At 45.2% G+C, this 27,854-nt stretch overlaps 1 protein-coding gene across 2 annotated transcripts in view; it reads right to left on the bottom strand.

Annotated features, from left to right (window-relative positions):
* LOC308310894 (E3 ubiquitin-protein ligase SMURF2-like) overlaps nt 1-27,854 on the bottom strand; it is a 93,408-nt gene that overhangs the window by 52,828 nt on the left and 12,726 nt on the right. For both annotated transcript variants that reach the window (XM_080757352.1, XM_080757353.1), the window contains exons 2-3: nt 7,169-7,207; nt 4,522-4,630 (exon numbers count right to left, since the gene is read on the bottom strand). In XM_080757352.1, the coding sequence (XP_080613478.1) occupies nt 4,522-4,630; nt 7,169-7,207 (148 nt within the window). The remainder of the gene's footprint in view (nt 1-4,521; nt 4,631-7,168; nt 7,208-27,854) is intronic.

Here is a 27,854-nt window from a genome sequence, read left to right as displayed (position 1 = left end):
GCAGTGTAGACCAGGGCCAGAGGGCATTTGACTTAAGCCACACAACAGTGTCAGTGCTACAAACTGAGTTGTTCAGGAACATACCCTCCGAATGGTTGGTGATGGGCGGTGCAGAGGGATATGCTCAAATACTTCTTGCTATCATAACTACTAGTATGGCCTCCATATCAAAAGTCATGCATCTCGGCCGGGCCGGCCCAGCGATCCGGGCACCTAGGCTGCTAATCCTGACAGCGCGTCGCGGGTTCCACTCCTTGATCCCGACAACCTTTGCCGCTTGTCGTGACCCCCCCCCCCCCCCCCCCCCATCTCTCTCCCCATTTCCTATGACCATACTGTACAACACTATCCAATAAAGGCCTGTTTCCTAAGGCTTAAGCATGAGGCAGCATGAAGTACAAGTACTCCCCCTAGACATGGCGCTAGTATGTCGCAGGGACTATTCAACCCTTGATGCTGAGTGCCAAGAGGGGTGGCATCCTATATGTAGAATCAGCAACACGTCGTGTGTTTGCATTCTTACGGTAGACCAGTAGTAATTGCCATCAAACTTAAGTCATGGGTCTGGCCTGTGAACAGGTTTCAAGTGTCATACTGTACCTTTTTAAAATTTTGATTAAACAGTCAAATTGTGCCCCCAATACATCCAACATTGTATGGGCATTTTCTAGACGTATATTATGGATGAGTTCATTGACAAACCATGCTCACCAGTCACCATGTACATCTACAGTTTGGACCAGGAGACAGACCATAGTTACACGTTTCTCTGTGCTTCCACCAGGACAAAACGCCACAGACTGTTGGATTACATTCCAAGGTAATGGGACAGCTGGGTGGAGGTCCGGCAGTGTCATTTAAGGTCGGAAGGGGCCAAACACCCAAAGGGCACTCTTTTTTTTCTAATTGGGTAAAATGTTTATAATCTTTGTATCACTCAACCAGGGACCGCACCCCTAATCTCCCAGTCTCATGGAGCAGTCTTAACTCTTATATTTTCACCATTTTATTCTTTTTGAGAAAAACTAGGAACATTTTCATCTATTGTGACAATGAATGCCCACAATAAGCATGCCAGGTGGAAAGTGAAGTGATTAATGTTAACAGGACACTGACCACATATTGGACACTAACATATTGTAACATGGCAGCGTGGCACTGTAGGGGAATTATCCCATGGATCCCAGTCGATGGTTGGCGGTGCCATTATGATCTGAATTTGATGGGAACAGACCCCACCCCCTCAGACTGCAGACGGAGGAGAGGAGGCAGTCCTTGCAGACTACCAAGCCCACCCTCCCATCTGCTCTCAGTGGCATGTCAACCATTTCCTGAAGCAGAGGGAGAGGTGAAGGGTCACTGACTGGGGATTCCTCACCTCAGACAGAGTTGTGTGTGTGTGTGGGTGGGGGGGGGGGGGGGGGGGGGGGGAATAGGCAAGAGCGGGTCCTGATGTTGATGCTGACCAGGGCAGAACAAGTACTGGCAAAACAGGTGAGTTTGTGTGTGCATGTGAGCCTGGGATTGAACCGGGAACCTTGCTATTCCCAAACGGCCACTCTACCTCCTGATCCACTGTCGTCCGTGTGTGTGTGTGTGTGTGTGTGTGGGGGGGGGGGGGGGGGGGGTAATCTAGTACTGTACACATTCTTCTCCAACAATTCCTCCTCCCACCATCTCTGCCTCATCCTCTATGGTTTTGTCTTTCTATATGGGTCCACCACACACTCTCCTCATTCCTTCTTTCCTCCACTCAGCTCTCCCTACATTAGCTCCATCATCCACCCTCTCAGTCTGCTTTCCTTTTCCTCTGCCTCTCTCTGTGGTGGTCTGAACTGTCTGCCAGTGGGCCCTTTGGGTCCTTTAGGGTGATTACTCCCTGGACCCAACAGCCTTCAACAGAGCTCAACACGGAGGACATTCACGAGACCCCCCCTGGCCCCCAGAGAAAACACTGCTTCCTTCCATTCAGTCAAGCACAGAGTAGTTCAGTGGAGATGAGACGATTAGGGCTTGTCTTTTCTGACATTATTGACCCCTAACCCCAAATAAATAATATGACATGAAGATGGGAAACAACCAGATTTTAAATGTGGGGGAATGATAATTAAACTCCATTCGTCACATCAACCATCAAATATCCAAAAGGTCAGTATTCACACAGGGTACAAACATACTAACAACATACAGTACATTTGTCTTCTTGTTTGAACACAATGAACAGAGCCATAAGTTACAAAGTTCAGCACACCTCATGTCACAAAACAATGCACAACCCGTCCACCACTGACGCAATATGTGATAAGGAACAGTGGTGTTAATACTGGATTAGTATGATCTTCTAAAATCCTATAACTTTTCTGAAAGTCTGGCCCGGGCAGGGAGCGTGGAATGTGTACAGTCCCAGGGTATTGTAGAGGCACCGTGCGCACGCTAAAAGGGCCATAGTGGTTTATAGCTGGGTGTTGGTGCACACGGAAAAGGGGAGGCTGATTCTGCATTCCTCACACGCTTATCATAGCAGCGCCACGCAAAGCAGTGCCAGAGACTGAAACCAAAACCTACAGTGCGGTGCCACTGGGGAGTCACAGTGTGTTTCTCTTCTCCTGTTTATTATATGGTATGGAACTGAGGGTTACGCACTGGTGGAAAGTAACTAAGTACATTTACTTAAGTACATGTACAAAGTACAATTTGGGGTTATTGGACTTTACTTGACTATTTCCAATTTCCAATACTTTTACTTCTACTCCACTACATCTTGGAACCAAATATTTTACTACTTTAGTATTATTTGAAAACTTCAGTTATTATAGTTACTTTGTAGATTTTGATTATAATCACAAAACATATTAACCACTTCAGCCCTACATATATATACAATTGAAAATTAGCCAATCTACAAGCTGAGAATGTGTCGTATTTGCTATTTTCAAAAGATTTTTATACATTGAAAACTTGAAATGGGACATTCTGCACAATGAGTACTTTGTACTTTTACTCAAGTACATTTTGAATTACAGACTTTTACTTGTAACAGATTTGCAGTATTATAGTTAAAAAATGCAGTACTTTTTCTACCACTGATAGTTATGTGGCTGTGACTTTGGTACAGACAGACCCCTACATGAGCAGTCCCACTGGGATTTTGAAGGACTTTTTTGTGATTATTGTGGCTCACAAAAGTGGCTTCTGGAAAACATTTGAGATGTAAAATGCGTGAATAATTGGAAGATTGCCATTCAGTGGCAACTTCTTTCAATTCAATTTTGTTACTGTGTCAAATCACAAGTTGTCCCAAAACACTTTAGATATAGAGCTGAGACCCAATGTTGCCACCCCCCCCATGCGGAGCAAGCATATCTGCAGTGATGGCAAAAAAAAAAAAAAACCCTCTAACGGTTAGAAAGTCAGGCAGGAGAAGGGTGGGCAGACGGGTGGGTGCTGAGTAGCCATCTGCCTTTACCATGTAGGGGGGAAAGAGAGAGGGTGAGAGGAGAGAGAAAGTATGTACAGTATACTGGAAGTACAGTATACTAAAGTCCTTGTGCTTTAAAAGCTCAAAATCACTCATTTGAATTTAAATCAGTATGAAATCTCAATTAGGTACAGTATACATATGCAAAGCGAAGGAGCAGTTAGGGTATGTCAGAACAATTTAACTGGCTGTAATCAACTTTTAATTAGTTAAAATACAGTTTTATTGTGAGCAGACAGGCTGCAGTATAAGCAAATACTGTAGTCAAAATAGCAGGGGGAAACTGCCATGTTCGTTCAATTATTGCTGGGGATTGGTAGAATGTGTGTTAATCTTACAAGTCACTATTCAAAGATCTGAAGATTCTGAAATGAGTGCTGCCACCGACGAGACCGAATGAGAGGTCAACCTAATGCACACTAGACACAGACTAATATGCATCACAGAATTGTCATGACCACGGTCTGTGTTCACTGTGCCTATTCCAGTTTGGCCCCTGGGTTGACCCGGCCCCTCCCTTCCCTTTTCCACATTCCCCTGTAGTCAACTCAATTTATTAGTATTATTGTATTATTGCACAAATCATGCCCCTTCAAGACAAAAGAAAAAACATTTCCTCCCCTTCAAGTCCCAATTTAGTAAAGCCAATTCCCCAGCCTCTCGAGTACTCCATCTCTGCTAACCCCCACAATCAGTTATTGGGAGGGTGAAGAAAGCCTCAGGTCTCCTAGTCACCTCAATTTCTAAACAAATCTATTTGAGTTAACTTCGTCACCGTGGTTTCCTGAGCTTGTGTTCTGCACACGGCAAAATACATATCATTTTGGGGGTCTTTGACGTGAAAACGTTTGAGCACCACTGATATTATAGAAACATACACTGTTAGGATTTAGAAGACATTTTACAATCGGCCTCACATCTTAATGGGATGACAGAAGGCTAAAAAGTCAGGTTGCTCCTCAGTTGTCCTAGACTCTAGTCTAGGACCTAGAGTGGCACACATTGTGTTTGTGACTGGCTTACAGATGTTAATAAGCACTTACAGATCATAATGTTGGTTCCACTTGGGGTCCAGCGTGTTCCTCACAGTGTCTGTGGAGTGGCATTGTCCAGAGCCGTCCACCACCACCTTGGCAAATGGATCTGGCAGTCCTGTGAAGACAAAATATAGAGGAGCAGACTCAGCAGAGACAAAGGAATGGCTTTTTAGATGACTATCTGTCCGAACCTGATAGCATCAGAAGAAGAAGACGGACGACACTGTGACTGTCTTATGTAGTGGGCCACGGGACCCGGCATGGATGGACATTCGAATGGGTCCCAGGTGAAAAAGATGATATTTTTTGACAAAATTGTAACGTGTGTTTGATGTTATGGTTATATTCATGCATGTTGAAAATGTATCAGAAAATTCTAACAATCTTAAAACTCTCGCAAAAGATAATACAAAAACATAATACAAATATTACATCATCATGACATTCTAGTAATCTACAAAATGTAAGTAGTCAGAAATGGGCCTTTGGGAGAGACTACACTACATGATCACCATGATCAGTCCATGTCCATAACTAATGCACTGTATGTGTATGTGCAACAGTACAGGTGTATACTTTATACACACAAAGTATATGAGTGCTGTGTCAGGCATGCTCAAATATGGAAGTACTATGACATCTTGTTGATGACATACGGGTACTGGATTAATGGTACTGGGTAATAGATTTGCAGAATCTTAGGTTGTTTTATAATTGTTTGTCATTGGGAAGGTATGTCTATGGACTTTTAATGTTTGTTTAAGTGACGCCGTGAGACGTCATGTGGCAAAAAAACCCAAACATGACTGATTATGTTTTATACAACCAGACGCCCTGAGGTCGAGAAGCGAGGTCGTGTGCACGGATCCTAATTTATAGAGATTTCTGGAGAACCTCTGATCCGACCATATATGGGGATTTGCGTATTCTATAGCGCTGATCCAGCATACTTCACTCTCAGAGGACTGATACATTGTTGCATTTATAGATGATTTCAACTGAAAATTAATCGTCTCCTTGTGTGGAAACAAATATTAAAATCCACTAATGCAGTCATGCAGTAGAAGTGGCATGCAAACGTTGCCAGTGAGACGTTATTTACAGTCCGAATTATTTACATAACATGGGAGAGGAAATGACAAGCACTGCTGCTATCTGCCGAGTGGCTCCAAGGCATGTCTTTCCACAGTGTCTTATTCAAAGGGAAATCTGATAAGGGATACTATTTAGTCTGTGTCTCATAGTAATGGCACGCTCTGTGTGTGTGTGTGTGTGTGTGTGTGTTTGAGAGAGTGTGTGTGTGTGTGTGTGTGTGTGTGTGTGTGTGTGTGTGTGTGTGCATGCACACATGCATTGTGTTTGTTTATAGATTGTGCCTCTGAGCACCGATACCTCACACTGGTCAAACCTGTTAAGTCACATTTGCTCCGTTGGGAGTTCCCTTGTTGGCTGGTTATTTTTTTTTGGTGTGCATGTATGTGGATGAGCTCATCCCTGTCACGAAAAACCCACGCTTATTCATAGTAATCGAATCGCATCCTAGGCTTCCAGGTAATGCCTGATTTACAGTCAGCTGCACGTTGTGTTGCACACTGGAAATAGCCGATATACAAGTTTAACACCCAGGAATTGAACCTTTGTCTCCCGTGTGGAAAGCAAACATCTTAACCACTAAGCCAAAGGGATATCCCTATGACTCAAGGGAGATTTTTAGGCCATCAGGCTGAGGTTGTGAGCCATTCTGCAGTGCTACACAAGCTCATTGTGAGCTTGTAAATCTGCTATTTTCGGTGTGCGACACTGACACGGAACTAAGTATATATCAGGCTTAAATGACAAACGAGTCTACAGGCTGAATAGGATGCGTCAGTTGCAATCCAATGTCCTTACTATAGCCATAACGATGGCAATTAAGCTAAGGGCGTGTGCTGCTTTAGGTTACGCCGTTGTGAAAGCTGTCTGGTTGGTGAAACTTAACACATCCATGCTTGCATTAAGATGAGTGACAGAGGAAGATCTTCTGCCCTGATAACATGAATGGAGTTGTATGACAAACGGTTTGAAGTAGTCAGCATTTCACTGTGTGTACTGTGTATGTGTGTGTGTGTGTGTGTGTGTGTGTGTGTGTGTGTGTGTGTCTTGCACCAAATTAAATTAAATCAGACATTATTTATATCCCTTCACCTACCTCCCTCTGGCACAAATAGTACAATGCATCTGCATCTCAGGATGCTGACTATGTATGACCTGCCATCCAGTCTAGACTATTCAGGTTAAGTGTGCTTCCAAAACTGGTTGTTGCCACTCAGACGTGTCTCTAGTCCTGACAAGCCCAAAAGGGCTTAAGTGGAAATGCTACTTCAAAAGAAGAGCATCGAATAAAACCTTGGAACCACATAGACTAGATCTCTACGCAGTTCAATTAATATTCTATAAGTGCCTTGTTCTTCCCAAGTGCCACTTTTCGACTTAATCGCTCCACATATTATGAGAGCTTTGGCTGGCAGTGCACGTGACAGGCCTTCTGGTTCTGCATGTCTCCTTAGTGACATCAGTTTGAGAGCCAACACGCTGCCAGTTCTCTAATCCATGTGGGACTCACACAGGACAGGAATAGTATAAAAAAAATAAAGGAAAAGCAGATTCCACTCACGGAAGAAGTCTTTCTTTGCCAGGTTCTTCGCACACAGGACTGGAAGAGAAGAGGCAGAGAGACAGATGTTAGAAAACAAGTTAAGCTGTGGACGTTAACAAGTACACAAAACCATAGCAAACAATCCCATGAGGTGTTGTAACTATTATAATGTCTTAAAAACATTGTGTGTACCACATAGTGATGATTTCATTGGCTGAGCACGGAATGTGATGAATGATGTTGTATGATGATAAAATCACACCAGAGTGATCTTTTTGAGGGGCGCCCCTCCTATATTCAGCTATTAGGAGGGAGAGCGAGTGCATTTTCCGGCAGCGGCATCAGCAGTGGAACAGGCAGGCGGTATCGTTTCTCGGCAGCATCAGTCTGACACTCTACCCCAAACACTAAACATAACCCTAACCGGAAGCACGACGCAACGCGGGGCATCAGCCGCGGAACATCCGCGGCAGGCGGTAGTGTTTCTCGCCGGCATCAGTCAGACACTCTACCCCAAACCCTCACCCTAAATGTAAGCACGATGCAACGCATGTCAGACCAACGCGCTGCCGCGGAAGCGAGCGGCAGTCGAGTGTCATAATTCCCCCAGCTTCACCGGCAGATGCCGCCCCTTCTCCAGGCAGCGCTGCGGTTGTTAACCGGCAGTTGTGAAATGGAGCGGCAGTGGAGTCACATAATCCCCCCCCAACTTCACCGGCAGATGCCGCCACTCCCCCCGGCAGCACCGCAGCTGTTACTGGCAATTGTGGCGTCTGGAGCGCAGTCGCCGAACAGACCGACAGTGCCGTGGAATGGAGCCGTCATTATCCATCCACCTACTCCGGCAGCTGCCGGCCCTCCCCCTGGCAGCGCCGTGTCTCATTGCCGATGTCGGAGAATGCACTCGCTGCTTCTGGCAGCACAAACATTAAATTCCCATTGACAATATGTAGCATTGTGTCTGTTAGTGAGAAGAACGCCTAGAAGTCCTGCGACTCCTTCCCCACCATTGGTAATATCACGAGTCTATTTATACCTTCGGTTAAAAGCCTCAGTATGACATTTTCTCCTAATTTACAATTGGGCTACTGTGAGGTTTCATCCATTCTCCTCTAATGACATCACTTTTGGGTGGTGCGTGTTTACAACAGCATATAATGGTCGCAGTATTTATGAATATATATCTAGTCCACACAGTTTCCCCTCAGTAACCCTCAGTAATCCATCCATACATCCCTCGCGTCAGTCTGTCCTGGCTGTCCCATTATGAGACCAGGAGGAAGAGCAGATTATGCGTAGCTCGCCTTGTAAAATATTGAGCAGACAAGCATTATTTCCTGTATGAAGCAAGTCCCGGAGGTGTGCATCACGGCCAACATGTGATGGCTTTCAACAGAGATGAACAGAAAGAAAGAAAGCATGTGTTCCTCAGCTATACCTATCCCCTCTCTCCTTCTCTAAAATGTCACTCTTGCCCCAGGTGGACTGAAGTGGGCCAAAGCTTGCTTTGTAGCACTAGTTAGACATTAGAGTGGGACAAACTCTCCAGCGCCGCTGGCCCGCTGGATAAGGACAGCGATAAGAGACAGAGAGAGTGAGAGAGAGAGAGACATAGACAGAAAGACTGTAGTAGACAGACAGAGGAGAGGCAGGCACCGGGAACAGCACACCTCCTCACTGGCTGAGCAGGAGAGAGGGACTGATTTTGGGAGGGACTCGAGGGAGGGGGCTACAGGAGGATGAGAGGGAGAGATAGCAATGCGGAAGGAAACAGATGAGTGCGAAGAAGAAGCAGAGGCAGACCCAGACAGTCAATAGGGAGAGTGTGACTGCCCTGATCTCTCACTTCACCTCAGCCATGTGCATCTATGTCCAATGTCATTCCTAGTTCCTAGCTGGAGTAAAGATGCAGCAGCATAATAGGACAAAAGGCCAATGCGAAAAATGGGGCAAAGGGTCAGCTCTGGCCTGCAGAGAGTATGTGTGCACAGTTTTGCGTCGGTTGGGCCAACAGTGCCAGAGATTAGCCACACACACACACACACACACACACACACACACACACACACACACACACACACACACACACACACACACACACACACACACACACACACACACACACACACACACACACACACACACACACACACACACACACACACACACACACACACACACACACACACACACACACACACACACACACACACACACACACACACACACACACACACACACACACACACACACACACACACACACACACACACACACACACACACACACACACACACACACACACACACACACACACACACACACACACACACACACACACACACACACACACACACACACACACACACACACACACACACACAAAAACATGCCTTCAGCCTGACAATAAGGAGATGAGGTTTCCTGCTGTGCACCAGACTCAGACAGACAGAGCTGGGGCCACCGCTGGGAATGCACCGATCCCCAAAACCAGCTCCCAGTCCCAACTCCCAACTCTGGAATGCACTCAGTCACCCTCTGCCCTAGCTTGTGTGTGTGCGCATAAGTTTATACCAGGGTTGAAAGCAGGCAGATACACAGTCCAAACCCAGATGCACAAACGCTCACACAGACTTCTCCTGCCCTCTTTCTGCAGCCTTTCCCAGCTCATTATTAATAGATGAGGCACAGGTGACGTGCGGCTCTCCGTTCCCAGGCCCCTCATCCCCGCAAGCCTTTTCATATGCCTGGCTCGCCGGGCCACATGACAGCCTGTATGCCTTTATCACTGGATCCCAAACTCAAAGACTTTCAGACATACAGTTGTTGCCTTGTTGGGAGGCAAAAATTAAAGTTTGTGAAATCCCTGCAACTTTGTCGCTAACTGTTGGGCAAGGCTGGTCATGACGCTGAAACAATGGGCATATCCTGTGTGGTGTGCCTATGCAACAAGTGCCTAGATGTACTTACTCTGCCATCCTTCTGAACAGCAGCAGGCTCTATATTAAGGCAGAGAGAGAGAGATACTGTAAAAAAGAAAGTTATAAAGTATAAAGTTTTGTGTACGAGATGACCTGACCTTGTCGGCTGTACATGGGAAATATATGTATTTGTGGGAAATAAAGCTTTATGGTGGAGCTCTCAAATTTCCAAACTAATATATTCAGTAGACTTGAGTACACGTTCATAATATACATAAATGTGACATGACAGATTATGAAAAGTAGATCACTGGTTCATGCTAAAGTCTGTTTCAAGGGGGACAGCAGGAACACGGATTACACTTTGTATACTAGCTTCATGTCAGTATCCTGAACCACATGGAGACGGAGAAACAAGTTATAGGCTACCATTTCTGAAAAGCATGAGTATAACAGCTGCCCTGCCCAGTGTGGAACTGGTGAGAGTGACCAATTTAACACAGCCAAACGAATCAGATGGAATCCCAACATAACAGAACAGAAACCAAATTACAGCACTGGCTGGGTGAAAACGAACAAACTGCTCGTCAGAGTAAATTATACAGCCAAAGCCGACAGCCTGGGCGCTGCATCTAGGCAGCCAGAAAGGTCTCCTGTGACACTACAAAATAGACACGTGTCCATGTGTGCAAAATAACAAATAAATAAGGCAGAGAAAGAAATATAAAAAGTGACATGGATTTGAAGTCTTGGCACGGTCTCCTGAATGGAGACAAGATACAAACTCAGCCATAGGGCCATGATGTGGACAGGGGCCTAAATCCTCCCATCTAGATATGTATGCTTTGTATGACAGCTTATTATTGGTGGAAAATATATTTCAAGGCATTAACACTCAATGTTCATTAAGTCCATGGCAGTGAATGTTTTGAATTGATGAGTATACTCATGAATGAATAATATCCAAAATTGTGTTTCTCTGGGAAACCTTTTTTTTTAGTGGTGCAACCACTCCAAGGAACAGCAATGTCTGTGTTAACCTATGTGTGTGGCTATGAGTACCAGTAGGGGCAAAACTGGCGCTGTTGTGCCAGAAACAGAGAGAGAGAGAGAGAGATAGTGTTGCACTGTTGCCTAGTGCTAATTACAGAGAGAGAGAGAGAGAGAGAGAGAGAGAGAGAGAGAGAGGCAGGGGGAGAGGGGAGTTGCACCACTCAGTTCACACATGTGTGATTTTTTTTGCTATAGTGGGCCACCACTGCTGATCTGAGGTAACGGTGCTAAGTAGCCGTCTGGCTGAGCACTGAGGGAGTCGTGGCTCTCCAGTTACTCAGCTACGCTAATGGAGATTAAGGGATTAACCTGCACACTGCTTCACTGTCTCAGCCACCAGCACCACCAGCATTGAGGTAAAAGCCCCTTTCATCGTTATCAATGACCTCTCACAGACTCTGTTGCTGGGTAGAGCAGCCTGCTGCTGCTGATGAATGGATGCAAGGCAGTGGCACAATGAAGCAATGGACAGAGCAAAAGGATGCTAGTGATAATCTGGAGCCCTGAATGAAATAGATGCAGAAAGGAGTGGAAGTGGAACATACAAACAGTTGACGGAAACTGTGCCTGAGTTTTGCAGGTGCAGAATTGCATCAAAACAAATACCTTGGCTTGAGCAAAGTTTGTGTGCGGTGCATTGCCGGCCTTTTAACAAGCTGCTAATGGAAGCAATGTGTTTTCATAGCAAGCTTTCTCTGTTCCGCTTGTTAATTTGCTTACAAAAAACACCATCTGGTGAATATGTGAAGAAGCACAGACTAAATCAAAAAGACAAAACAATGACTGTTCTTTACAGATGGTCCAATCTGGGGGTGCATGCATGCTTCCGACAGATTTTGTCCCAAAATCAGCAGAGTATCTTTATATGTGATCAACATGGATCTGTCAGATTTTTCATATTCCATCCTGATTTGTTCAGAAACTGACCAATTCTGAAAACTTTGGAAGCCAATCTTAACCAAATGCCTCAAATAATGAACGTGTGATTTCTGTGAAATTTTGCATGCACATTTCCACTAGGCCACATTGGCCTACCTGACCTGTGCTCCGAGGCACACTTTTCCTATGCCCAGATTTGTGTGTTTGTGTGTACCCCATAACAATGATTTGATTGGCTGAGCAATGTGTGTACCACATAGCGATGATTTGATTTGCTGAGCACGATACTCCTATAGTGGCCTATAGCCAGCTTTTTGTGTACAGTATGTGTGTACCACAAGATAAAAAGGACAGAAAAGTGAGGACGTCAATTGTGATTGGCTGGAATGTGATGATGTATGATGATAAGTGCCCCTCACTTCACAAGTGTGATTTTCTATGAATTAAAACACTTTCCCTCCCATTCACGAGTTACACAAGTTAATTGATTTGGAACAGCTTCCCTTCACGAGTTACACGTTTTCACAGTTAATGTTTTCATTGTTTAATTCACGTTTTTAATATGCATGCAAAGGCTTCTGGGATATTGAGGCCCAATGCATTCCAACTGCAATGGTGGCGCGCAACGGGAGCGTTCCTCGATCCTCCGCTCTTTGTTATTGATCGGCACTTTGAATTATTTTTCAACACAACCACAAAAGGAAAGGATCACACCATTTCAAGGCAGATTTTCATGAAACGGAATGATGATGTCGGCGCAGTTGACGGTGGTTCTTCAAAGGTTAATGAAAAACTAGGCAGTACACTGAGTACAGCATAAAAGGTTATAACTAAAAAAGAAGTACAAAGTAGTCAAAAAACAATTCATAGCACTAACAAAAATTACAATAATGTGCACAATACAAGCAGTATTGTACACATACTGTACACATACTGTAAGTGTAGTGCGCTCACTTGCAAAGCATACACACACACACTGACTTGTTTATCTGTCCATACATAAAAGGGGTAGTCTGAATGTATGGAGCTGCCAAGATACCAGTGGTTGGCAGAGCCAGAGGGTCATCTATAACTGGAGGAGTGTTGTCCAATACATTGCGAATGCTGACGTTAATAATTAGTGGACACAAATGTACGTTGAAGATAAATTGGTGAATGATCAAGTAGAGCAACAGCTGACGAGCAGGAGTTCATGTTACAGTACCTAAACAAAGCAAAATTGGCTATTTCGGTCCTACACCAATTAAATCCAATAACAATGAAACAATAGATTATAAGAGCTCCCCTCACTTGGTGTGTCTTGGACAGAAAAATATTCTACGCCACTTGTATACACTAAATCAGCCAGCCTATACCGCAAACTGCTGAGTTAATTTACATTTTACATTCTCAAAATTAAAACGGACACACAGGACTTTGCAGTGTCATATTCAGTTGCAAGTACAGAAATGCCAAGCATGGTTTAGTTCAACTTCACTTCCAGTTCTTCAAAGAACAACCACATGATTTGTTGCAACTTTTTGTTCCAATCCTTTCTTAAAGGGTCACTGAGGGGTTAAATATGCCTTATTGTCTGTTCAGGACACTTGAAACAGCAGCTGTTTGGGGACCATTTGTCAAGACCAACCCCACTGGTCTGAAAACATCTGACCAAGCCAAACCCTGCTTATCTAAACATCTAACGGAACAACTTTACAATTGGCTGGTAGCTGAGGGGCTTGGAGACAGACAGTGGCTAGCCAGTGACCTAGACCCTATTGTCATCACACTCCCAGAGGTCGGCCACAGCAGCTTCCTTCCCCCAAGGGAACAAGCAGGTTAAAGGTCTGAGCCTGTGTACTGTACACAATCACATTAAGCCTGCAAGCCCACACGTGGCTTTGCCTCCGACAGAAGAAAACAAAGAAGTGGTGATTTATGTCAGCACAGCTAATGAAATAGATAGATGATGATAAATAGATGAGATATTCTGGGTTGGCAAGCTAAGATGCCACACACCGATTAGACAAATATAAAAGAGTATCAATTCTAATATAAATGCATAAAATGAGTCTGTCCATCTGTGCACGTGTATGCCATTGCCAGACTGTAGTTCACACATTTCGACAAAAAACATCCGGCGACAGACGAGTCGCAGACGACCAGGGGAAGTGATGTGCCCATCGTCGGTTTTGAACATTAACCTCTAATGTTACACAACATAAACATGGTTTATAAAAATGCCATGTGGCCCAGGCGGTGGCGTAACCGTCTAGGCACCCGACTGGTAATCCAGTCGCAGTGTGCCGCGGGTTCGACTCCCGAGCCCGACACGGCCTTTACTGCATGTCTTCCCCATGTCTTTCCCGTTTCCGGTCAGCCTACTGTCTGTCCCTTCAAAAAACCAATAAAAGGCGTAAGCCGCAAAAAAATATCTAAAGAATAAATAAAATAATGCCATGTAATGATTAATGGTCATCAATATTTTGTATTCTGAGAAGCATGCTAAGATGATCTGTATCTCTTTAATCTATCATCTGGCTGAACACAAAAGTCAGGCTGAAAGTTGGCATTAGTGCTAGTCAAAGGGTAAGAGAGGTCATCAACAGACAGGGCCAGGGAGGTCTGCTGGGGATTCACACTTGTTTTCTCAAGGGAGTCTTGAGTACCTCCTTTTTGCAACGGCTCTCAGTGGATCACTGCATATTGTTTGGGGAGGGTGTGTGTGTGTGTGGCGTGCATGTGCCCTGTACCACCAGGAGGCCTAAAGGATGTTACGCAGCGCTACACCACAGTACCGCTTAACCGCAATGTCGAGGCCCAAGAGTGTGGCTAAGTTAAGTGCACTAAATTAAGTGATTGCGTGACGGTGCACTGACTGTTTTTCTGGTCTGTTGGCTAAATCTGAAATTGAATTCCTATTTATCAGTAGAGTAAACCCACAGTCAACCCACTAGGAAACAAGAGAGCAGTTAAATGACACTTGCATACCGATAGTGTGTGGTAGTTTTGTTAAGTGATCAGCCGACACTGATCATATCATTATCTGCCCACTAAGGCGACTCACGTGTCGCCATCTTGGAATTTTGAGTGGCCTGGCCAGCGCCTTTTCCATAAGAGTGGCCCTTCGAGAGAATTTGTGCCAAATTTCGTGCTTGCATTATATCATTAATCTGCTCCGCTATTTTGGAAGCAAACTAATCTCTTTTGTAGGGCCCAGATCGCCTCTCCTAATCCTATTCCCAGTGTCAAATCAGTGTAACTTTATTATGGGAAGGCCATAAGCCAATGCATTAAGCCCCATACTCAATATTTTAGAACAGTGAACAGTGGCTGTTGGAACAGTAGAACAGGGAAACACTACAGTGGCTAATAGTACATCCCTCCTTCTCCCTCCGGTATTGAACAGAGCTGTCAGTTGGAATCAAGCGGCGTCTGTTTTCTGTCAGGGGTTGAAACCGAGACGTGTCACCCTATCGCCAACACAAACCTGGAGGGGGTGAGAAGTGTCTATTTGACAGATGGGCTCTGGGGACAGACAGGGGGAGTGTGAAGGTGGGTGTTGGCAGGGAACCTAAACTGTTGGCTTTCCATCCTCCTGCACAGAGCTGCTGTACGACAAGGTGAGGATTCTCAGTGAGTCCTTGTGAGATCAGTTTGACATGACATGATAACTTTGACAATTTGTGCTCATCACAATAAAAGATGTGGCCTTAATCCAAAACGTACTGTGTGTAGTAGGCCTGAAGAGTTTTGAGTGGTGGGCCTTGACCTTCTTTACAGGAATCATATAAAACAGCAACTGGGTTTAAATAACTTAAAACCTAAATGTTTTAAACCAATACATTGTGACAGCATAAAAACCCAGGGGACACATTTTGAATGTGTAAATTGCAGTTATTCAGCCCATCCCTGATAGAAAACAGTGGTTTAAAATTCCATGGGACATCCATGTCAAATATTTAAACAAAGGGATAAATACTGGCTTGATTCTTTTTCTTTTTTTCCCCTTTAATGAGCTGATGTGTTTTCTGTGTCAGCGGCGCTCTGCCATTATACCCACACAGCATTAAGCCCTCAAATGTCAAGTGTTACTAAATATTAGTATGGTCAACAATGCGGTCAAAGGGGTGTTTAGTTTACAAGGAAATGTTCAACACTGGAGTGAGATTTTGGCTGTGTACTGTGTAGGCATTAAAAACAGGGTGAAGGTAGTCTTGCAAAAGAAAGAAATAAAAAAAACGTAAGGGCCCAGCCTTTCAGAGCCAACAAAGAACTTCCACTAGCTCTTGCAGCACTTTAGACACTAGACTTTCAGACTTTCTGACAGCCAAATGGTCAGGATGGAAAACCTGTCTATCTGCAATAAAATACGACACAGATAACAAGACAGAAGTGTTCAGTGACCTAAAAAGCCACCACCAGCAGCCTGGAGCATAACCTGCTGCTTGTGTGTGCGCCATGACTTGGACTTCAATTAAATGCAACTCAACCAGGATGCAGAAGACATAAAAACGGAAGAGATCAGCTTTTGAGATACCTTTAAGAGGTCGCCAAGTGGTGTCATGTTGGATCATAGCTACATTATACCTCCCTGAAATGAAGCGCGCAGTATCTTGTCCGACCACGCCCTCTGTGTACCTGATCGCTTATTTGTTATGGGTCAATACCTCCCATGGGAGCTGTGACGAGATGAGACCAGCATGTATGTGCTGAGCTGCTAACCAGAGTAAGTGTTTTCAAACAAATGAGGATATGAATAATATCACGAAGATCATGCGTTAGTCCGACATACGTGGCCAATTAAGACTCAGCTGCATGCTTTTATGGTTAGTGTTAGTAATGTTGGATTATTGGGATGTTGGACAAACGCTATTCACAGAGGGTGCGGCACGCAACATTTACAGGGTTTGTAACATTAATGCTGGTGTTAATTTAAAAAATTGCACCTCTGTGGAGTGAGGGGCGATCGTGCGACCTCGCCCTTTGGCTTTAATGTGTCTTACTGGTAATAAGATAGATAGACAGACAGACAGACGGACAGACGGAAAGAGAGACAGAAGGATGGACAAAGACATCTTTCCCGTGCTTGCAAGAGTAGATGTGTTGGAGAGCATGGAGCTTAACCGTTTCCCCTTTCCTTTTGCATCAAAACCTTCGGGGCCGGGGGCACGGTGGCACAGTTGGTAGTGCTGTCGCCTCACAGCTAGAAGGTCCTGGGTTCGATTCCCGCTCGGGGCACTGTGGGTGCTGGCGGCGCGTTTCCTCCTCCGCGTCATCAGTGCCCATACCTGAAGGCGGGGTTGGCGAAAGGGCCTTTCTGTGTGGAGTTTGCATGTTCTCCCCGTGTCCCCTAGGGTAGGTACCCTCACAAAAACATGCAGTAATCCTGGTCTCTAAACTGCCTCCCCCTGGCCAGCCGGGGCGCCTGATGGAGGGGAAAGGAACTGGTTGGAATAACGTGTTCCTTCCACGCGCTACGTCCAACCAGGGAAACTCCCCCCTGTCAGGTGTAAAGGAGCAACTTGGACACTCAGGCATGAAGGGAGCATGAGTTAAGTCCGTTGCTCTCCCCAGGTTGGCGGAGGGTGTGTAGAGCCCAGGATCACAGTAGATGATTGGCACAGGGGTGAAAAATGGGTTAGAAAATTGTGGGATAAAAAATATATTAAAAAAGAAAAAAACCTTCGGGGCCATGTTTGGCAATGCGATCTGCCTTTGGCATTATTAGCCCATGTTTTTTTTGCTACTTTTTCTGACCGAGCGGCCGGCAAGTCAGAACAACAGACAATGTGGAACACTGGGATTGGAGACACGACAACAGGACACACAGCACGAAGAAGACACAGGGTGCAACGAGCACCTTCCGTGTCTTTGAGGGGTTTATCACAGGACAAGGCTGGATGGATGTACCAAGGGGACACAGGCCCGTGGGCCAGGGCTCACATACATCCAGAGGAGCTTCTTTCACTCAAGGATCAGCATTCTTTGCCACTAAAGGATGCGATATCCGAGTTGAGTTAGGAGAGGACATACAGTGCTCTTGTCCAGCCCTAGACGGACAGACAGAAGTACAACAAATCCTCTGATAACAGATACAAAGGGTATTGTATAAACGGGTGGGGCATGCATTCCCAACCATTCTTTCTGACTTGCATCGTTAATCGATAATAATAATAATCTTCATTCATTGAAAACATATTAGAATAATCAGTAAGAAGCTAATCAATAGTTGCAGCAATAATAATTGTGTTCCCTTTAGTTGTAGTGGTATTTGCTACAGTAGTAGTGGTATATTTTTCGGATGCTTAGTCAGATTAGTGTCAGTGGACTGGTGATAAACTGGTCTGACAAAATCCCAAAACAGGTAGCCTAGTAGCTTTGGAAAAGCTGAGGAACATTGTATTAGAAATAAGTTGAGAAAACAAGCATCCAATCCAAAGAAACCATAAACAACATATACCCGTCCATATAACAACATATACCCGTCCCCGTGAGAACACATGACCACGGCCCTTCATAGATGGCCCTTCGCCCTCGCCCCTGTTATGACTACTGTTGCAGGATCAGGCTGTGCCGTCTCATTCACAGCATTGTTCCACAGCTAAACAAAAAAACGCTTCCTCTTCCTCACATCACGCCTCCCTGGCGGGCTTGCTTGCTCACTACAGAAAGACGTGCAGCATGTACTGCTAGCATACAACTAGCCCCAGACACTTGGGTGCGTTTGTAGGTGACCGCCTTGACAAGACATCAAGTACAATGACCACTTAATATACCTTAAGTTCCCAACACACACACACACACACACACACACACACACACAGGTTTCTAATCTATGTTACACTTCCTCTCAGAACCCATTACTCTACATCCCCAGCCCTCAGCCCAGTGAATGCCTGAGATGCCGATTATGTCACAGGTTAGAGAGCCAACAGTCTGGATGACCAGACGGCACTCCCCTCTCTATGCTCTACTCCCTGAGGAGGTGCCAGCAGTCTGGAACACCAGGACACTGTGTGGGAGGGAGGGAGAGGAACAGCAGGACCCTGGGTGGGAGGGAGGGAGAGGAACAGCAGGACCCTGGGTGGGAGGGAGGGAGAGGAACAGCAGGACCCTGGGTGGGAGGGAGGGAGAGGAACACCAGGACCCTGGGCGGGAGGGAGGGAGAGGAACGGGTGGAGAGGACATAGAGGGGAAAACAGAAATCTTCCAACGTGTGGCTTTGTGGCTTACATCATCATCAGACATCATCGCCATGAAAGGCACTGCACACTTCACACAAGTGTGATTCTTTTAAACTCCGGGCAGGAGTCAACCCACAGAGCCTAGTCCCTCCACAGAATTGTGCCTCCCAGTCCCGGCAGCGTAGTTGCGGAGTGGTTCCAAGTACGGATTGTGTGACCCTGGTCTTTCCCTAATGGGTCTGGATCGAGGGTAGCTACTGGGACATAAGTCGGGAATTGATCACCCCGGCTGGGTCACCCGAGTGAGGGGTATGATGTTCGCGAGACCCGAAACCCAGATGACCTTGGGATACATCACTGAGATATAATAATAAGCTTTATTTATATAGCACCTTTCATACAGGGTTGCAGTTCAAAGTGCTTTACAGGCAGGACATACATCAAGTGCTTTACAGTTAGGTCATAGGTTATATCAAACAAACAATGCAAGACCAGACAAGACATAAAGTCAGACAACGAGATAAAAATAGGCATGAGAAGGTCAAGCATATGTTTGTTTTTTTAAAGGAAAAAAAAAGAATAAAATACATCAATAAAGTGCAACGAGGATACGTCCCAGGTGCATCCATGCGATGTATTTTCGTTCATAGTAACTATAAGGATATATATATTCACGAGTTTCTCAAATAACAGTCCTTACAATCAACTGAACAACGTGCTTAACAAAATCCTGAGTGCTCATTTCTTGAGTGTAAACAATTTGTTTTGAGGGAGAGCGTGACTGTGTGTGTGTGTGTGTGTGTGTGTGTGTGTGTGGGGGGGGGGGGGGGGTGAAGGTGGTATAAGGAGAGTCATAGAGCAAACAAAAGACTCACACGGGAAGCTTCCAAAATCAAGGCTCATTGAGACAGAGTAACGCGTGGCGTCACACATGCTCCTACATGACTCACTGTAGAAACGACCATGCCCGTTTTATACTGGCATGGGCTTTTATCTGACGGGAGTCACAGAGCTGTCCAGCTCTGTGGCGATATAGAGGCCAGGGGGCTGAGAGCAGCTGGCGCCCGTCATACTTACACTGTACATATGAGATCCACATGACGACCTTCCTGTTAAATGCAGAGCGTCAGCGTACCTGTGAGCAATGGTTGAACCATTTCTTCTCAGCCCACGCGGCACAGGTGAAGAAGGGAATGGATATATGAACGCGCGTGTGCTTATTAGATGTACAGTGCTTTTTATCCAAAGCACTTTACATCTAATAATTGTGCATTACATTCACCCATTCACACACTGATGGTGGAGGAAACCATGCAAGGCACCAACCTGCACATCGAGAGCAATTAGGGGTTCAGAGTCTTGCTCAAGGAAGGACACTTCGGCACTACCTCTGGGGGAGCCCGGGATCGAACTGGGAACCTCGCGGTTCCCATCCGGCTGCTGTATTGGCCACTCGTGGGTGCGTGCGTACATATTCAGCTGAGCTTGGCATTTCCCTCCCATTCATGAGTTATGTTTTCATCGTTTAATTTGCGTTTTGAATACGTTCTAAGACTTACAGGGTTTCCATCGGACAGAGTGGGATAAGTGACCCGTTCGGATGATGTCACAGGAGCGTTCCTCCTCCGCTCTTTGTTGTTGGCACTTTAGATTATTTTTCAACACAACCACAAAGGATCACACCATTTCAAGGCAGATTGTTATGATGTCGGTGGTTCTTCAAAGGTTAGTGAAAAACTAGGCAGTCAAATGGGGATTGCGGTTTTTATCCCGCAGTCAAACTGTTAAAGTCTACAGCTGTTTGTGGCTGTGGAGCTCATCTATCAACAGCCAGGAAGAAGCTGACACTACATGTTCAATGTACTACAGTTGGCTGCCTCGATGGCTCACCTGTGGTAAGAAGCTGACACTACATGTTCAATGTACTACAGTTGGCTGCCCCGATGGCTCACCTGGTAAGCGGCATACCTCATGAATGAGGCTATATCCAGCAGATAGCAGAACAAAATGCCACAAATCATGAACACATAGTGGTGGGATTGCAGTGAAACTGCAAGTCGCACTACGTTGAGGAACAATGTAGTGTGAGGGGGGGGGGGGGGGTCATGTGTCAATACATCATCAACGGACATCATCATCATAACCTACCTGACCTGGCGGAGACCTCCAATGAATGGCTTACCGAAATGTTTAATGTTTGTTTTAGGTAATTATTTAACAATTTGAACGCACCACCCGAGTCTTTCAGGGGCAAAAGTGAACACAGTATGAAGTATTTGGGTCAGTGATTGGTCAACAACGGTCAGCGTTTCTAGGCGTTGGCAGCAGCACATGACTCAGTGAACCTCTGGATACAGTTGGGAGACCCGACAGACCACTGTTAAATGTGTGGGTTTGTTAAATGGTGGGCACGGCATACCGGCGCCGTCCAAGCTACCTGATCCCCCCCCATCTGCACGGCGACTCTGCGAGAACTGCAGAATCGCTCATGTCTTCACGCACTCTTCACCCCCCCCCCCCACCCCCCCACGCAGAGACTGGACACGCAACACACACACAGCAATACAACAATAACAGTGATGTGTGTGTGTGTGTGTGTGTGTGTGTGTGTGTGTGTGTGTGTGTGTGTGTGTGTGTGTACTACTACACAGTATATCTACATGTTGAGTGGTCTACCAGATACACTGCAGAACAGTAGCAGGAGAGCAGTGTGAGGGGGAGTGAAGTGCGATCCGTACAGTCCAACCTGCTTCCTTTGGGCCATTCTACAGACAGCATTACCAAGTGAAGAAAGCAACAAAAGTTCCCCTTCGGCAACTATCTTCATAATCCCCTTCCAACCAGGCCAAAAGGGGATTTACTTATTCATTATGTTCTAGCAATGGTCAGAAAGGACGTTAACCTGTGGTAAAATAAATACAATGGATTATCATGCAGGCAATGCAGGCATACTTTGAGGCTAGAGTCGACTGAACCAACTACACTGTGACATTAAACTGATCTAAACCCGACTGGACCAGTCACAGTGACACTAAGACACTAAACTGATCTAAACTTGGCAGGCATTAAAGAACATCTGTAAAAAAGAAAAACATTGGAGTCTGACACATCCGAGTGAATTAGGATCTGGCTGCGAGCGAACAACATTCCCTCAGTAACTTAGTGTTTCTTGGCATAGCCACATCAATGCCCTTTACCGCTATTATTTGATGATGGCGGCGCAGATTCTGTGGAGTGACCAGGGACAGCGGGAAGTGGCAGCAGCCTAGTACAGGGACAAAGTAGTATGTGTGTGCGTGTGTGTGTTTGTGTGCTTGAGAACAGATTAAAAACAACAAAAAACAACCCCAAAATGGAGCCACTGTGGCAGCGTCGCCTTGTCTGTCACTTGTCTGGGTTAGATCCGGGTGAGAGAGACAGGAAGAGAGAGACAGGGAGATATAGTGTGTGTACTGTATGTGTGTGCCAGGGGACAGACAGACTGGTACAAGGCATAGTGTGTGTACTGTATGTGTGTGCCAGGGGGACAGACAGACTGGTACAAGGCATACTCTTGCTAAGGTCAGAGGAAGAGTCAAACCAATATGCTGTCAACAGCACCACCTGTTCCTGGAGCTTCATTTCTTGTAATTGCTCATACCTTCCCCGTTCCATTTCCAAGACTGATTTCTTTCATTTTCTGAGGTCTGTGCGACTGGCAGAAATGTAGGGGCTCCCAACTGGCCCGTTAAATAGAAGGACGGTACGGGGGAAAAGGTGAGGTTTCTCTTGCATATAATGTGGGAAAATCCTCTGAACACACTTTTGGAAATTTTAATGCGTTCTGCATATTGGTCTCGGAGCCCACCTCCTCTCCGGTAAGGAAGCTGGAGTTACGCAACACAGGAGGTGTTCAGTCTTTCCACTCTTCTCATCTGAAGCGCACGGAAAAACAAAAGTCAGTGCTTTGTTGTTAGCTAGATTAACCCCTCTCTGTAAGAAGTTATTTGAAAACAGTTTGGGACGTAAATTTAGTTCCATCATAGGTTAAATCTTATATTTGTATTAACTGAAGTAGGGTGTGTGTGGTCATAAAATCTATTATGGTCTCTTCTAATATAAACCATCCCTTGTTCTGTGTGTTAAATGAAGCCATATGGATAACAAATGGAGATATGTGCTGGTATAATAGCCTATGTGGACCAGATCCACAAACACATTTTGTCCAGCAGAGACAGAGAGTGGAAGCTATTGGTCAATCCACCAAAAAGCCTGCTCAAACATAAAATTTGGATTGAGACTGGAGGGAGTGTTGCCTCAGCTACCCTTTAGCAATTTGTCATCATTACAACTTAAATGTCTGGAGACAAACTTTCTCGGCCCGATCAGATAACGGAGGCATCTGTCTTGTCATTGTGAAGGCTCCACTGGCCGTGTGTGGCTGACTTCTCGCCTGAGCAATGTTCCGTGTCTGCGTTGCTGTGGTGCTGCTAAACCGGCCTAGACTCAATAGGAAAATCCACAAGTAAACTGAAAACAAATGTATCAATGAAATGACAAGCCATAATCCAGCACGCCAGCATCCTGGGGGCTCCCTGGGCCATCCAGCAGGGAAAACACAGCGAGGAGAGGAAACGGAGAGGACCGCAAAACAGTGTGGCTCTTCTCCACCCCCTCCCCGCTTCTCCCCTCGCCCGCATTTTAGAATTACATCCCTGTAAATCAGGAACGGCAGTGCCAGAATCTAAAACAAAAAACACACACTGGGGTAAGAGAGAAAGAGAATGTACCATGAGATTCATTCCAAGGGGCAGTAAAGGGACGCACAAGGCTGTGGGGAGTGGGTCATTTTAAATCCTAGCATTCGAGGGCTTTAATAATAATAATAAAATTCCTGCTTGTTGTCTAGACACAGAAAACTTTCAGTGGCTGCCAAAATCATCCCGCCGCCAGAAAATTTCAGGGGAAAGCTAAACTTGAATGAATCATCAAAATAACAAGAGACGGCTTCACATTTTTTTCCCCTGAAATCCTGCACCAGAGGTTGAAAGTGCAGGTAGTTTGAACGTCTCAAGGCTTAAGAGTCAGACGGCCACATTTAAGGGGCTAGACTACATTTTCCAATGACATGGCAAAACATTCGACAGATGTTTAAAAAATCACCCCCCTTTTTAACAACCTGCAAATGCCTCATCAGTTAAAAAAAGTGAAAAATAAAACAGAAATCGGCAAGGACCGAGCTGGAAAAGAAAATCTATGGGGTGTACTGTGGAAGGTAGCTCACAGTGTAATGCCTTGCTTACAGGTCTGTCTGACACTGCCAGCTTCTCAGCCAAAAGTGAAAAGCAAAGACAGCCTTTCGTGTGGGATTGACAAATGTAAGCAGACAGAATGTGAATAAAACAATGACATTTCTCTCACTCATCTGGCACAGCACTCAAATGAAGTATGTTAGCAACAGGTTTTGGTATGTCATGTTCACATTTTCAACTCCTCCATCAATACACAACTCAGCATCAGCAAATGCTGCTTCCATGGGAACATTGACACTTGACAGTCACAGATGCAAATATTCAGATGATCAGACTATTGTTCATCATGGTAATAAAGCATTATGTAGCATCTGTTGAATTCTCGACTGATTTTTATCACTAATGGTATAGCTATGGAGAAATGTTATGATCAGGCCTGGTGATAAATCAATGCGAACAACCTCTGTGTTGATATTTGATAAGCCGAGTCTCCTGGGCGAAAGATTAGAATAGCCATATTCACACACTGGCCATTTTGCTATTAACACAAAAACTGCTTGTGACGGAACGTTCTGCCATATAGAATCCACAGCAACTGCTTCTGGCGGAACGTTCCGTCATATAAGCTTTATTATTTATATCAAACTGATCACTGATTTATTTTGTTTTGTTTCGTTTTTTACTTTTTTTGCTTGGCCTTTCCTTCTTCAGCAATTCTAGGCCGGTTACGTTCATGCGCACTGCCGTTCACGTCTTGTATACAGGCGGACTAAAAGGCTGAATAACTCTAAATCTACAGAGCTCTCCATGGTTTTGACAAAACGCGTGATGTTCGGAGGTCTTTTCTGATTGTCCGGTGATCCCGATTGGAACATTGGCGCTTTCTAGAGCAAGGATGGCCTCATGCACGTGCAGTCGCGCACTTCAGGCCTGTGTGCCAACTGCCAATGGTCAACTCTGGTTTCAGTCACAAGGCTCTACAGAACCATTCATTGCAGGTGAAACACAGCTCTTGCTCTAGCCTAATTATACTAGCCACAGACTGCATTCACTCAGACAGAGTTCCCTGAACTTTGGCAAGGCCCACAGCATTCACACAGACTAGTGAGACTACTTTAATGTTCATTACCAAAAGTAAAACTCACTTCTTCCTCAGGTCCTCAAGAGGCATTCAAGTGCAGACCAACAACCTACAGCAGTCACAGGGCTTTGTCTGTCTATTAACTCATCGAATGCGCAAAGCGTTTTTAAACGTTTTATTATAGCCAAGCGCAAGAAGCGCATAACGTTTTTATACGTTTTATGGTCCAAAAAACGTTTTTTTATTGATTACTATGGTTCAACTATATTTGCGCCCGGACAACTCATAATGTAACACCGATCGGCTCTAAAAAGAGTTAAAACCCCCCCCTGCTGAAAAGAGGTGTTGGTCTGAGAAGCGTCTGGCACCGCCTATTGGTTGGTCTATGCGAGGACGTACGACGTATTGGAGACGGCCGTCCGGCATAGACCAACGCAGATGTCAGGGGATCTAAAATGGATGGGACAATGCTCTTGTTTGTGTGAATACACTCGATTCCCCCTCCCCTCCTGTTTCTACATGGTTTCTCCCGAGGGAGAATGGTGGGGGGGGGGGTCTCTTCCTCTTGGATCGCATTGGCAGTTCCCCCCCCACTCCCGAGTCCCCACTGCTTTCAACTGCAAGGCTTGCACTCACTCTCATTCTCGGAACAAGATACAACGCGATTTGCTCTCTGCCCGTATATAAACCTGCAACGATCGGCATTTGATTTCATAACGTAACGTTTGCCAATAACATGTGGAGTTAGTCATGGACAGATTGCACATCATTATCGAGGGCCCGCCATGATACGTTGGTCGCTGATCGCAAGCCGTACTGCTGCTGCTGTTGCTTTGCTCGCATCCATCATAAGGCATCCATCCATCCAGGCTATTATAAACTCACCGTCGAGCAGCCTGCCCTGCACCTAATGTGATAAAATTAACGGCAGGACAAAATCGGATCGATTATTATCTGTCTATCAGCAACATACGGGTGTTTGTCTTGCAACGACAGGTGGTGCTTTCTCGTTTTTTTTCTTCCAAATACGTTGACGTGCTGCTTCTGCTGCCGCATCCATCTCGTTGAGTCGTTGTTTTTCTTGTTTTTTTTCCCAAACATGTCCAGACACAATCCGATCCAGTCTCGCGTCTCACCTTATAGATACGCGAGACTGGATCGATGAGGTTAGTGGTATGTCTGGACATGTTTGGAGCGGCACACGACAATCGACAATAATGTTGATTATGCAAGATCATTTCCTCAAAGCCTAGTTGCCCCCCCCCCCCCCCCCGTTACTGCGATTGTTTGTAGCTCGAATCACAGAATGAGTTCAATGAGCGTAGGGAGAGGGCACATATGGGGCTACGATTGAAGAAAGTTTCCAAGTCCGTTTTATGATCAGATAATGTGCATCAAGACTCTCTGCTTTCATAAGAAAAAAACTAATACTGTAATTGCGAATGCAATGAGCACTTACTATGAGACCTAGCAGATCACGTCTGTCTGTCTGTCTGTCTGTCTGTGTGTGTGTGTGTGTGTGTGTGTGTCTGTCTGTCCCGCTTACTGTATATGTGGACCTGGCCCTTTTGTGCCCATATATGGAGCTGAGTGATTTGTGAGTCATGGTGACATGAGTGTGATGGCGTGGTCCTGCTTTGGGGACTCCTTATATGGTTATGGCTGAGTCATGGTGACATGAGTGTGATGGCGTCTTTTGTGACCATATATGGAGCTGGCGTGGTCCAAGCACTAACTATGACACCCTGCAGATCATGTCTGTAATTTATTCTAATTGTTATTGCAATTTACGATCTGCGTTCGCCTTCCGCGTTCGCGCGTCTTACTCGTAATAATAAAAATCACACCCCTGTGAAGTGAGCAGTGCAATGTTGTGAAGTGAGCAGTGCAACATTGCACTGCTCACTTCACTGGGGTGTGATTTCTATTATTATTACAGTATTAGTATTTTTCTTATGAAAGCAGAGAGTATTCTGTTTCATACGGTATATAGTATGTACATGTCGCTATAGGCCTTATTTTGTGAATATTTAGTTGTTAGGTCCATGCTCTCTAAAATTATCTTTTTCAGAGAACTTTAGAGATGGCATGGGCCTGAATAACTATTATTCACAAAATAAGGCCTATAGCGACATGTACATACTATATACCGTATGAAACAGTCGACTCTCTGCTTTCATAAGAAAAATACTAATACTGTAATAATAATAAAAATCACACCCCTGTGAAGTGAGCAGTGCAATTGCACTGCTCACTTCACAGGGGTGTGATTTTTCTGGGTGGTATTTTTCTTATGAAAGCAGAGAGTCTACTGTTTCATACGGTATATAGTATGTACATGTCGCTATAGGCCTTATTTTGTGAATAATAGTT

This window comes from Protomyctophum bolini (genome assembly GCF_963924005.1).
Source record: "Protomyctophum bolini genome assembly, chromosome: 3".
Classification (NCBI taxonomy): Eukaryota; Metazoa; Chordata; class Actinopteri; order Myctophiformes; family Myctophidae; genus Protomyctophum; species Protomyctophum bolini.
Note: the sequence above shows the minus strand (reverse complement) of the source record. Positions and strands in the feature narration are given on the sequence as shown.